The sequence below is a fragment of the Stenella coeruleoalba genome (genome assembly GCF_951394435.1).
Source record: "Stenella coeruleoalba genome assembly, chromosome: 5".
In the NCBI taxonomy this organism is placed as follows: domain Eukaryota; kingdom Metazoa; phylum Chordata; class Mammalia; order Artiodactyla; family Delphinidae; genus Stenella; species Stenella coeruleoalba.
The window spans coordinates 29,001,048-29,014,103 of NC_137150.1; the positions used below are offsets into that span (position 1 = coordinate 29,001,048).

The following is a 13,056-nucleotide window of genomic DNA, read 5'->3' on the forward strand; positions in this document are numbered from 1 at the left end:
CTTAAAAAATCGTTTGTGTAATCGTTTCTAATCACTTTCAGGCAATTATCTTTGCCGTGAGAAGTTCATCCTAAGTTTGATTTTATCAAACTACACTATTTCCGGGAATTTTTGTTTGTTTGTCTTACTATTCTGGTTTTGATTTTTAGCACCTGTCAGGCTGCTCGGACTTCGAGAACCACCTGCCACAACAGGCAAAGTACGAGACGATTTAAAAGCTCCCTGGAATCCGTGTTGGTCATTCCCTTCCCGACCTCTCTCTCGCGAGATTTGGAAACCGGAAGTGAATTATATTGCTGGAGTCTCAATTGCAAGAGGCGGCGTCTCAGTTAAGGTTGGCGGGATCTGAGCGATCAGTCGGGTCTTCGTTGTCCGGCCTGGGCTGGCTCTGGTTTAGGGGGTTGCGGGCAGCGCTCCCTGCCTCGGGCCGGCAGCATGCGGGTGGCTGTGGCCGGCTGCTGCCACGGCGAGCTGGACAAGATCTATGAGACGCTGGCGCTGGCGGAGCGGCGCGGCCCGGGACCGATAGACCTTCTGCTATGCTGCGGCGACTTCCAGGCTGTGCGCAACGAGGCCGACCTGCGCTGCATGGCCGTGCCGCCCAAGTACCGCCACATGCAGACCTTCTACAGGTGAGGGGCGTGGCTTGGGCCCGGGCCCCCGCGGTGCGAGGTGTGACTAGCCAGCGGTGGGGGCTGAGAACCCGGGCTGAGTTGGAATCCTGTCTGCCACTGACCAGCTGTCTCTCTTAGTTCCCGTCTTTGTTTACGCTGTGTGTCTAGGAACTGGCGCTTAGTAAATGTCACTTTTCTTCTTTCCATTCATCTGTTTTGTTTCGGAAGGGATCGCAGCCTGAGGGGAAAATCTGAAGGAAGAAACTGACAGGTTAATCTAGTTTATACTTAATCGGACTCTGGGACTACTTCATTTATTGATCTAGGAGTTTTTATTGGACGCTTGCTATGTGCTAGTCCTCATTCTAGAAACTAAGGTTGTTGCAGTGAACTGACAAAAGTTTTTGACCTCATTGAATATACGTTGGCTTGAACCCAAGGTGGCGGCCCTTAATCATTCTTAAGGACAAGGATGGACAATTCGTTTAGAAAGGGCTTAACTTTTTATGATGAGCTCAAGTTTTTTTACTTCGGACCTTATTTTGCTTTTCTGCTATGCTTAGTAGTACAGGCATGCCCAATTGCTTTTCTCTATGTCTCATTTCTGCTATGCCAATTGACAACTTTACCCTTATGTTCTAGGTATTACTCTGGAGAGAAAAAGGCCCCAGTTCTCACAATTTTCATCGGGGGTAACCATGAAGCCTCAAATCATTTGCAAGAGTTACCCTATGGTGGCTGGGTAGCACCAAACATTTATTATTTAGGTATGTGTTCGTGGGTAATTTCTTGGTCTGATGGCATGGAAGAGCCTGTCAGGATTTGTTTATCAGTTGATCAGCATCTTGAAATGTATGGTGTTTTGGGAATGTCTCTTGATTTAAATAATCATGAAAATTTAATTAAAATAATTCATTTAAGTAGGTAATCATGAAAATATGTCCATGCATCATCTAGTGCTTTAAGCAATACTTAATATAACTGCAAAGAGTTTCTGTACGATTTGCAATCCCTTAATTTTTTTCTTACTCTTCTTATTAAATTTAAAAAAATGAACTTTTTATAATGGAAATATTTAAACATACACAAAAGTAGAGAATAGTATAATGAATCTCTGTACCTATTAAACAGCTTTAACAACAATTATTGTTCTGCCATCCTTCTTTCAACCCACTCCCTGCCTAAACTCGTTTGTGGGAGGAGGTGACAGGAGTATTTTATCTATTTATTTTTTAATATTTTATTTATTTATTTGGCTGTGTTAGGTCTTTAGTTGTCGCATGTGGGATCTTCCTTGCAGCGCGGGATCTTCCTCGTGGTGGGCAGGCTTCTCTCTAGTTGTGGTGCCTGGGCGCTCTGGAACTCCAGAGTGTGCTGGCTCAGTAGTTGCGGCATGAGGGCTCTAGGGGCTTAGGGGCATGTGGGATCTTAGTTCCCTGACCAGGGCTCAATCCCATGTCCCCTGCATTGGAAGGTGGATTCTTAACCACTGGACCGCCAGGGAAGTCCCAACTGGAGTATTTTAAAGCAAACCTCAGATATCGGATTATTTCACCTGTAAATACTTTAGCATGTGTTTTTAAGTGATGAGGATTTAAAAAAATACCACAACTACAGTACCATGATTATACCTATTACCTATCATTATCTGTTGCCTAGTTCATGTTCAGATTTCCCTGATTATCACAAAGATGTCTGTTTTACAGTTGACTTGTTCAAATAGGATCCAAACAAGGTCCACACTTTCATTTGATTGTCATGATTCTGAAGTCTCTTCGACTATAACTGTCTCTTTTCGCACTCTCTTCTCCCCCAAACCCCCATGCTGTTTATTTGTTGAAGAATATGGGAAATTTATCTGGCAGAATTTCCCACATTCTGGGTTTAGCTGATTGGATTTCCTTGGGTTGTTTAACGTGTTCCTTTTATCCTCTGTGTTGCTTATAATCTGCATTTAGATTTATAGACCTGATTAGGTTCAGGTTCAGTTTTAGTCCTTTTAAACTATACAGTCCTTTCATCTCTTTATTTAGATGTTTATAGGTGTTTCTAGTGATGACATTATAACTTCAGAAATTTAATTTCTCTATGTCATTACTGATGGATCAACTTTTGACAACTGTAGTATTGTGAGAAGGTGAAATTGTCTGAAGATGATCAATCAAATGAAATAGAGAAACTGCAGGTTTCTATATTCTGTAAGTCAAAGGTATATGTTATATATACCTTATATATAACATATAAATCCATCATAGGACATTTTCCCCTATTTCCCCCGCCCCATCCCCACATTCCTTTAGGTACCAAATTTATGTATGTCTGTTTCCCTCTTCACACTCCCTGTCTCATTTGTTCCTTCTTTTCTGCTCAGTCTCTTGCCTCCGTAGTCTGTCTCCCTACTCTATGTTATATATTGTTGGCATATTTTCTATGTAAAAGAGTAACCTCATCATGACACTTAATTTTCAAATAATTTTAAGACTGCATGATATTCTAGGCCTCTAAACTGTTCATTCAGTTAGTAAAGATTGCTTTAAAAAAATGATTGCTTTTGCCTACAGTAATTTTATTTAACTATGTAATTTTTCAGGCTTGGCAGGTGTAGTAAAATACCGAGGTGTAAGGATTGGTGGAATCTCTGGTATCTTTAAATCTCATGACTATCGAAAAGGTATTGTTATGCTTTTTTTTTTTTTTTACATTTTATTACATTCTTTTTTTCTTTTTTTAATTGGAGTACAGTTGATTTACAATGTGGTGTTAATTTCAGGTATACAGCAAAGTGAGTATTGTTATTCTGAGAATTGTTTTTAAACTTAGAACTTCCATGCCCCATAGTAACTTAAGCATAATATACAGTTTGACTTTTTCATTGGATTTCTCCTATGAACTGATTAATTTATTCTTAAATTTATATTATAAAATATTTTATAAATATGAAAAAATAGAGAACACTAGAACGTATTTTCTGTGTATACACCATCTAGTTTTATTTGGTATTTTGCCACTTTTAGTTTTGATTTTTAAGAAATAAAAGAGTACAGATACAATCGAAGTTCATTGTTTATCTGTCCTCAGTCCCATCTCCCTCCTTTTATTCCTCCCTTACCTCACCAGGCAGTCACTATTCTGAATTTGGTGTTTATCATTCACTTGATTATTCTATATCATTACCATATCAGTAACAGCTTTAAACAGTGTATTATATAGCATGTTTTAAACTTCATATAAGTGTATCATTTTACATGTATCTTTCTGCAACTTGCTTCTTTGTTTAATATGTTTTTTAAATCCATGTTGATACATGTAACTCTGTCATTTAAATTTGTGAATAGTATTCCATTGTATAAATATACCACACTGTATCTGAATGAATTATATCTTGATTTTAAAGTTAAAGGAATAGCTTGGATCCACATTGATTTTAAAATTTCATGAATTAAGTTGACAGCTAAAACTTACATCCTCAGTGTAACTGTTAAATCACAAGTCTGTTCCTTAGCAGCCCTGTTCCCCATGATTCTGAACTATTGTGATGGGTCTGCAAAAATAGGCCATCTTCTACATGGCAGGTGTGGGCACAAATTGGAACCACTCTTTGGAGGAAAATTAGTAACATCTGTGGAAATTATAGAAGTATTCTTACTCAGGAGTTCTACTTCCAGGAATTTATCTACAGATATATTCCACAAGTGCAAAATGATATAAACAAATGTATTTCAGCCTTGTTTGTAATAGCAAAAGATAGGAACTAGTTAAATGTGTCATGATATAACTATACAGTGCAATGCTATGAAGTCAAAAAGAAGGAAAAAAGAAACAGCTCTATGTGTGACTAATATGAAAAGAACTCCAAAATAAAGTGAAAAAAACAAGGCACAGAACGTGTATAAATTATACTGCCACTTGTATAGAAAGAAAAGGGAGGATAAAGAAATATGTATATTATATGCATAGATGACATCCCTGGAATAAAATACTGAAACCTGATTAACACTGGTTCCCTGTAGGTAGGGTTACTGATAGATGGGGGAAGGAATAGGAGAACCCTGTCAGCTTGTTTTAGCAGCTTGACTGACGTAAAATTTATGTACCATTGTAAGTACACAATTCAGTGATTTTAGTAAATTGTAGAGTTATGCAGCCTTTAGCACCATCTGGATTTAGAACATCTCTATCATGCCTAAAAGTTTTGTGCCAAACTTAATCCCTGCTCCCATGCCAGCCCTAGGTACCCAGTAGGGTCTACCCTCCAGGAGGAATACTTTTTACCCTATGCCTTTCTTTTTTTTCTTTATTTTATTGAAGTATAGTTGATTTACAATATTGTGTTAATTTCTGCTGTACAGCAAAGTGATTCAGTTACACATATATATGCATTCTTTTTCATATTCTTCTCTATTATGGTTTATCACAGGATATTGAATATAATTCTCTGTGCCATACAGCAGGACCTTGTTGTTTATCCATTCTGTATGTAATAATTTGCATCCGCTAACCCCAAACTCCCAATCCATCCTTCCCTCACCCCCGCTCCCCCTTACCCTATGCCTTTCTGATGGTATCTTTTAAATCTTAAACTATGTGACTAAACAATGTATTCCAAAATTAAATATAATTTAATTTAAAAATCATAAGCCTCCCACTTATTTAGATTTATAGTTGGTGATCAGTTATTAGAAAATACCAGCACTTTGAGTGTTTTTTTAATAAAATTTTCAAGAACCAAAAGCATTGATCACAAGCATCAGTTTTGGAGAAGTGTACGTATGTATTTATACTTGCAGTATTTAAGGGAGTTGATAATAGCTTATTTCTCTTCTTCAATTTAAGGTCATTTTGAGTGCCCCCCCTATAATGCAGCTACAATAAGGAGCATCTATCATGTGAGAAATATTGAAGTCTACAAATTAAAACAGGTATGTAAAAAGTACATTACGGCAGACTTGAAAAAATGGTAAACTAATTCTCTACCAGAATGTATTTTGACCTGCTACTTCCAAGAAGAGCTCAATTCTGTATTTCCACAATTTGGATCTTGAGTTGTTTTTAGGAGGTTCACAGATGAACATTTTTTAGATTTTAATGGCTATACATTTATTTTAGTGATTAATAATAAAATAAAATATTTGATCCATGACTTCAGCTACTATTCCTTAGGGTAAGGCTGAAGAATATATATTGGAATAAAGTGATACTTGAAAGAAAGTGTTAAATATTTTATTTTAAATAATGATATTAAATAGAAAATAATAGTGAAGATGATATGGGAAAATTGTGAAGGTGATAACCGAAACACTGGCTCAACTGGAGAGTAAATGAAACTAGGTTTTTGTTTGTGAACCCATTAAATGTCTGACACCGGGCTAAGCAGCTTTCATCCGTGATAGTTCATATAACTGTCACTCAAATTCTGTCATGCAGCGTGTCCAACTTTGTCACACTAAGGGAGAGAGGCCAAAGGCTCAGATAGATAAAGTAACCTGCCCGGACTTCCCACACAGTTAAGAGCCTGCCAGAGCCCCCAGGCTGGTAGAGCCTGCCAGACTGAACTCAGGCCCTTCCCATCATAAATACAGCCTCGACTGGAACATAAAGATGTTTACAGGTATGCCCCATTCATAACAGTTACTTACCTTTTACTTTTTACTTTTACTCATCTAAATCCTACTGGTCCTTGGAGACCCAGCTTAGATTTCACTTCCCAACCAGTGTTCTAGTTTAAAGTCCTCACCCTTCTCTGAATTTTTGTAGCACTTATTGCCCATACCAGCTTTTCAGTGGTTAATCATGTCTATCTTACCTTTTGTATTTTCTTGAACACTTACTTAAATTATTTTAATTTAGTTGTCCAAGTATTTGCTTTGGATTACTTGACAGTATGGAGTATATTTTGTGTTCTCCGCAAGAAGACACCAGCTACCTTAAATACCTCTAATATAATTTTTGTAGTAAACAGAGAGGTTTTTTTGGTGTTTACTATGTGAGTCCATCAGAAAAAAAAAAAAAGGTTTACTGTAGGTTAGGTTTACTGTATCATTTACAGTACAAGTCTCATGAAATCTGGACATTGATCTTAAAACAGTAGTTTCTTTACTAAAAGGGAAAAGAACAGTGCATGTTGTAGATTTTGGAAACCCAGTGCTAAAGACCTTAGCTGATTGGCAATCTAATCAAAGTGTGTCTCTATTGAACTGCCTCGCCACGGAAAATAAAGCTGATTTGTCAGGCAGAGAGAAAGGTGTTTCTCTTTGCCTCGATGAGTGAGTAGCTCAGTATTTCTGTGACTTCCTTAAATAAAGTGTTCTTAGAATGAATTACACAGAAATCTACAGATCTCCGTGGGTAAATGGTTGTGTGGCGGTGGAGAGAAGGGAGGGGATTGCTTTTGGTTAATCTGTTTCTAAGAGCTTTCTTTCTTTTCTTTGTCTGTTAAAGCTGAAGCAGCCTATGGACATATTCTTATCTCATGATTGGCCGAGAAGTATATATCATTATGGAAATAAGAAGCAACTTCTTAAGACTAAATCTTTTTTCCGACAAGAAGTGGAAAATAACACATTGGGAAGTCCCGCTGCCTCAGAACTTTTAGAGCACTTAAAACCTACTTACTGGTTTTCTGCACACCTGCATGTGAAGTTTGCAGCCTTGATGCAGCATCAGGTAGAAAACAAAATGCTTATTCTTTGAGTTAACAAGCAGTTATTGAACATCTACGGGATAGGCCCTATGGGCATAGTTGGAAAGTTAGAGAAAGAGATCAAAGGTGACTTTCCTTTTGTGAATAACTCAGTATCCAGTGGGGAGAAGGGACAAGCAAGCAATTATAAAATAGTGTAATAAGTTTGTGACAAAAAGTGCTTAGGATACTGTGGGAACACCTAAGCCAGGCCATGGTGAGAGGGGATGTGGACAGAGAGATGAAGGGATAGAGAAGGTTTTCTAAAGGAGTTGGTGGTGCCAGGAAGAAGCAGATTATCAGGGTAATCTAGGCCCAGGGACCGATGTGTGCACAGGCTGGAAGGTCTGAGAGCGTGGTGCCTTTGGGGAAGTGCAGCTGGTCCCTGGGGCTGAGGCACAGGGAGAGATGAAGCTGGAGCGAGATCATAGCTGCCTTCTGGGATATGCTCTGGAGTTTGGGTTTTAACCAGGAGGTAATGGGGAAGGTTGGGGGTCATGAAGTCAGAGTTTCATTTCAGAAGGATTAGATTGGCAGCAGTTTTGTGTGTGGATTGGAGTAATGTTAAATGGGAGGCAGAGGAGGCAAAAGATGAGGTTCTAACCTAAGGCAAAGAGGGAACACAGAGAATGAAGCAGGTTCCAGAGAGATTTTGGAAGCAGAATCATCAGGATTTAGTGACAGAGGGAGGAGTGAATCTAGAATGACTCCCAGAGTTTTCCTTTGGTAATTGCATGGGGATGGTGCTTGATGCAAAGTAGAAAATAAATACCTACTTAGAGTTAGGCTTTAATGGAACTATGCAGTTCTTCCTTTCACCTCTGATTCTGGTTGAATTCTGACTTTCCCATAAAGTATCCCATAGGAAATACGTTTAGAAAATGCTGGGTTAACAAAGTTCGGGATTTCTTCCCAGAGGCTTGTGTAGAATTTCTGAGAGTCCAGTGTGCTAATGGGTATTACCTTTCTCTGAGATGGCGGAGGGGTTGTGCAGCGCTTCCTGAACTTACCTGACCAAACCCTTTTCTGCGGTAGAGGTACACTTCGGTGATGCTCTTCGCACACGGTCCGGAAGATTCTGTCTGAAAACATTCCTGTGGGCCCTCTCTGTTGTGGGCTTATTCTTACTCCCCAGCTTCACTGGGAGAAGAAGGCGAGGTTACTCTTGCATTTTCCTTTGGGCTGTTGCCAGCGTGATTATCCTCTTCTCACGTCCAAGTCTTCTGTTTCTGTCAGTCACCTTTCCCACATCTGTGTTACTCTCCTCTGTCTCTTGGGGCTCATGATGCTCTTGGATTGCTACTGAAGCACCTAATTTGCTACTTTTCCCTGATTCTGTCTTCTGTTGTCAACCGTGGGGACTTGTGTCTCTGAATTAATATGTTTGATCCCTTTCTGTTGCTCCTCACCTGCCTCTGACTTCACCGGTATTCTGTCTGAGCCCTTTTACTAACACCAAAGGTCATCTTTCCTCAGAACTGCCCTGCTGCCAGGATCTGCCCATGATCTCTGTGCATCCCACCTCTCAGTCCCTCCCCACCACTGAATTGAAACCTGGTCCTCAGCAGGGTGTCCCATCACTTGCTTCCTTGTCTTTCTTTCTCCATGTGCCTTGCTGTTTTTTTTTTTTGTTTGTTTTGTTTTGTTTTTTTTGCGGTACGCGGGCCTCTCACTGCTGTGGCCTCTCCCATTGCGGAGCACAGGCTCCGGACGCGCAGGCTCAGTGGCCATGGCTCACGGGCCCAGCCGCTCCGCGCCATGTGGGATCTTCCCGGACCGGGGCACGAACCCGCGTCCCCTGCATCGGCAGGCGGACTCTCAATCACTGCGCCACCAGGGAAGCCCTGCCTTGCTGTTTTTAGTGAGTCACTTTTTACTTCTTCCAGTGTGACCTTCATGTTTGTGATCCTCCCATGTTTCTTTCTGCTGGTTCACTTTTTAAAAACGAACTTTATTGGAGTATAATTTCCATATCAAAAAATTCACCTGCTTTAAGTGTAGAATTCAGTGATTTTTAGTAAATTTCCAGAGTTGTGCAAACATCATATTATCCCGTTCTAGAACATTGCCATCACCCCAAAAGATCCTTTGTGCCTCTTTGCTGTCAGTCTTTGTTCTGTCAACATTCAGCCCCAGGCAACCACTAATCTGTCTTGTCTCTATGGATTTGCCTTTTCTGAACATTTTATATAAGTGGAATCACAAAATACATAGTCTTTGGTAACTGGTTTCTTTCCTTTACTTGCTTTTGAGGCTCATTCTTGTTGTCGCATGTGTCAGCGTTTCTTTCATTTTTATTGGTGAATAGTGTTTCATCCTATGGAGTATGTATGTGTATATATATATATATATATCTATATCTATATCTATATCTATATCTATATATATATATATATATCTACTTTGGTGTTGTATCTAAGAATCTTTGCCTAACCCAGGGTTACAAAGATTTTCTCCTATGAATTCTTCTACGAGTTGTATAGTTTTAGCTCTGCCAATTTACTTTTAAGCTCTTCCGTTGTCTGATCTTTAACCTTTGTGTTATATGCTTTGGTTTATGTGTGTTATTTGCTTTGATTTAACATTATCATTACCACCATTTCTTTCTGCTTTGACTATTGTAAGGAAATTGAAGCCCAGGCCCAGAGAGTGTAAGTGCCTTGCTTGTCATTGCACAAGGGGGTATAGAGCTAACTTGTTTTGGAAAAGTAACCATTGTTCCTTTGACACACAACTTAGGGGATTGGGTAGTGAAGATTATTTCCATCCTTTTCAATGTCTGAATTGCTTGTGATGTTTTAACGTTCTTTCTTAAATCATGGTTCCTATTGTCTAGGCCAAGGATAAAGGACAGTCAGCCAAAGCAACCAGATTTCTAGCCCTGGACAAATGCTTACCACACAGAGACTTTCTTCAGGTAAAAAGAAAATGAAATAACTTTGCAATATAGTTTTACTCTTCCAGTGATTAAAAAAAATTGTCTCCTTGCAGAAATTATCGGTGCTGTTTGTAATCTATGTGTTCTGAGATTTCTTTGGGAATGTTTAAGTTACATTCATGTTTGTAAGCTACTAAATTAAATTCCTTTCAAACTTTACTGTTATATTGACATTCTTAGAATATTAAAAATAGACATGTACTTCTTAAAATCACCAATTTCTTCTTGTAGGTAATAGAAATAGAACACGACCCCAGTGCTCCTGATTACTTGGAGTATGATACTGAATGGCTCGCCATTCTCAGGGCTACTAATGATCTTATGAATGTGACTGAGCGCCTATGGAATATGCCTGAAAATAATGGCCTGCATACGAGGTGAGTCTGACCTTCTTTAGGATTTTCCCTCTCCATTGTATGCACAGTTTCTGTCCCCTCCACCTTCTAATTTTTTTAAATCAAGGGAGTTATTGCTACAATTCAGAGTTTATTGACTGGTATGAAAATTGCAAGTTTTCCGTCCGAGAGATCCAAGAAAATAGACTGCTGAGCGCCAACCCAAAGAAGTGTATAAGTGCAGCAAACTATAAGCGCATAAGCGCATGAAACCTTAAGACCGTGGAGATTTGGTTCACACATTAAAATAATTTGTACTTGTTTTAGGGAGTGAGTGAAGGACAGCTTTTTCTAAGAATTGTTTTAATCTCAAAATGGTCCTTTGCTAAGTTAACTATAATTTTATGAAGTGGAATTCTGAAATGTGGTTTATTTTTGAATGCACCTGCCGTCCATAGTTGGAGCTCATCATGTGTTGTCCAAGGCTGATAAAATATAAAAAGCTATTGTTTTGGACTTTTCTAGGTGGGATTACAGTGCAACAAAAGAAGCTATGAACGAAGTATTGGAAAAATTGAATCATGACCTCAAAGTTCCATGTAACTTTAGTGTAACGGCTGCTTGTTATGACCCTAGCAAGCCACAGACACAAATGCAGTTGGTTCATAGGATCAATCCTCAGACTACTGAATTTTGTGCCCAACTTGGCATCACTGACATTAACATCAGGCTTCAGAAGGCCAAGGAAGAACAGCACTTGTGTGGTGACTATGAAGAGCAGGATGACGTGCAGAGTAATGACTCTGGAGAAGACCCTAGTGAGTATAACACAGACACATCTGCCCTGTCCTCTATTAATCCAGACGAAATAATGTTAGATGAAGAAGAGGAATATGATGATAGTATTGTAAGCGCACACAGTGACATGAATACACCATCTGTAGAACCATCTTCTGATCAAGCTTCTGACTTTTCTGCAAGCTTCTCTGACATCAGGATCTTGCCAGGTTCCATGACTGTATCTTCTGATGATACATCCGGTTCCCCAGTTGGCAAGGAGGGGAATCGCGGTGACCCTGTGGAGTTGGGGGATGGAAAGGACTTAACCAATGTGCCGTTGAAGAGGCTGAGTGATGAACATGAACCTGAACAAAGAAAGAAAATCAAGAGGAGGAATCAAGCCATCTATGCTGCAGTGGATAATGATGATACAGCCTAAGACAATTTACTTGTTTTAGTGTTATATGTAGATATGTGATTTTTGAGACTATATTTTTAGAGCTGGATCTTTGACTCAAGACTTAACTTTGTAATAATGAAGTTACATAAATTTTAGTTAGGTATCGACTTTATCTTTAGGCCTTTGTATGTTTCAGATAAAAAAAAATTAAACTTTCATATATTTACTTGATTGAGTACCCCTTTTTCTGAGAACATATATTATTCACTTTCAGTTTTTTCAGCAAGCACTTACTGAACACCTACTTTGTACCAGGCACTCTTCCATAAGATGGCACTACAAAGATGAGTAAGACAGGGGTTTTTACCTTCATAGAGTTACTATCACTGTAAATATTTTGGTGTATAAAATATGGCATATTTTGTTTTACAGTTAATTCATTATTGTATATATACTTATATATGCTCCCTTTTCATTTATTATAAATATTTTCTCTGGTCAGCTCTTAATGTCTATCGAATATAATTGAAGCTGAAGAGGGTAGATAAGATTTCAGGAAATAAGTACTAAACATTGGCAAACATAAAATCTTATACTTAGTTGATGAGATTAATATAACCCTGCTGACTTTTACATATTATATTTTAGCTTTAGCTTTAATTTTAATGTGACTATACAGGTCATGTGGGGCACAGTTCAGCTTAGTATTAATTACTAGCAGGGAATAAAATAGATAACCAACAGGGACCTAGTGTATAGCACAGGGAACTATACTCAGTATTTTGTAATAACCTATAAGGGAAAAGAATTATCCTAGTAGAGATGGAAAGTGAAAGTAATTTCTGTAGAAGGAATAGTGTTATCGAGGGACTACTGGTTCAGATGGTTTCAGGAGAAACTACCAAACCTTTTAAAGGTAACCACTAATATTATGCAAAGTGTTCCAAAATACAGAAAATGAAGGAAAGCTCAGTTTCTTTTCATGACGCTGATATAACATTGATACCTAAATCTGACAAAGATTGCGCAGAGAAACCACAAACCAGTCTCACATATGAATATTGAGTCCCAATTGAAGTCCTAAATAAAATATTAGCAAACAGAATCTATAGCACATTTTAAGATACAGCATGACTGATACAAAGATAGTTCAATATTAGGAAGTCTGTTCATATAATTCACCCAGTAATAGATCTAAGGACAAACAATGCAACACCCATTTCTGATTCTTTTTGAAAAGTAAAATCTAGCATCTTGTTTAAAAGGGAAATACTATAAGCATTCCCATCAAAGGAAAGTGAGAGCAAAAT

At 38.5% G+C, this 13,056-nt stretch overlaps 1 protein-coding gene across 1 annotated transcript; it reads left to right on the plus strand.

Moving 5' to 3' along the window:
- Positions 1–311: 311 nt before the first annotated feature.
- Positions 312–11,955, plus strand: DBR1 (debranching RNA lariats 1). The gene is made up of 8 exons (XM_079921669.1): positions 312–632; positions 1,257–1,381; positions 3,205–3,285; positions 5,448–5,533; positions 7,053–7,277; positions 10,130–10,210; positions 10,463–10,608; positions 11,092–11,955. The coding sequence occupies exons 1-8, from the start codon at positions 436–438 to the stop codon at positions 11,783–11,785; spliced, it is 1,635 nt and encodes a 544-aa protein (XP_079777795.1). The 5' UTR covers positions 312–435; the 3' UTR covers positions 11,786–11,955.
- The last annotated feature ends 1,101 nt before the right edge of the window (positions 11,956–13,056 follow it).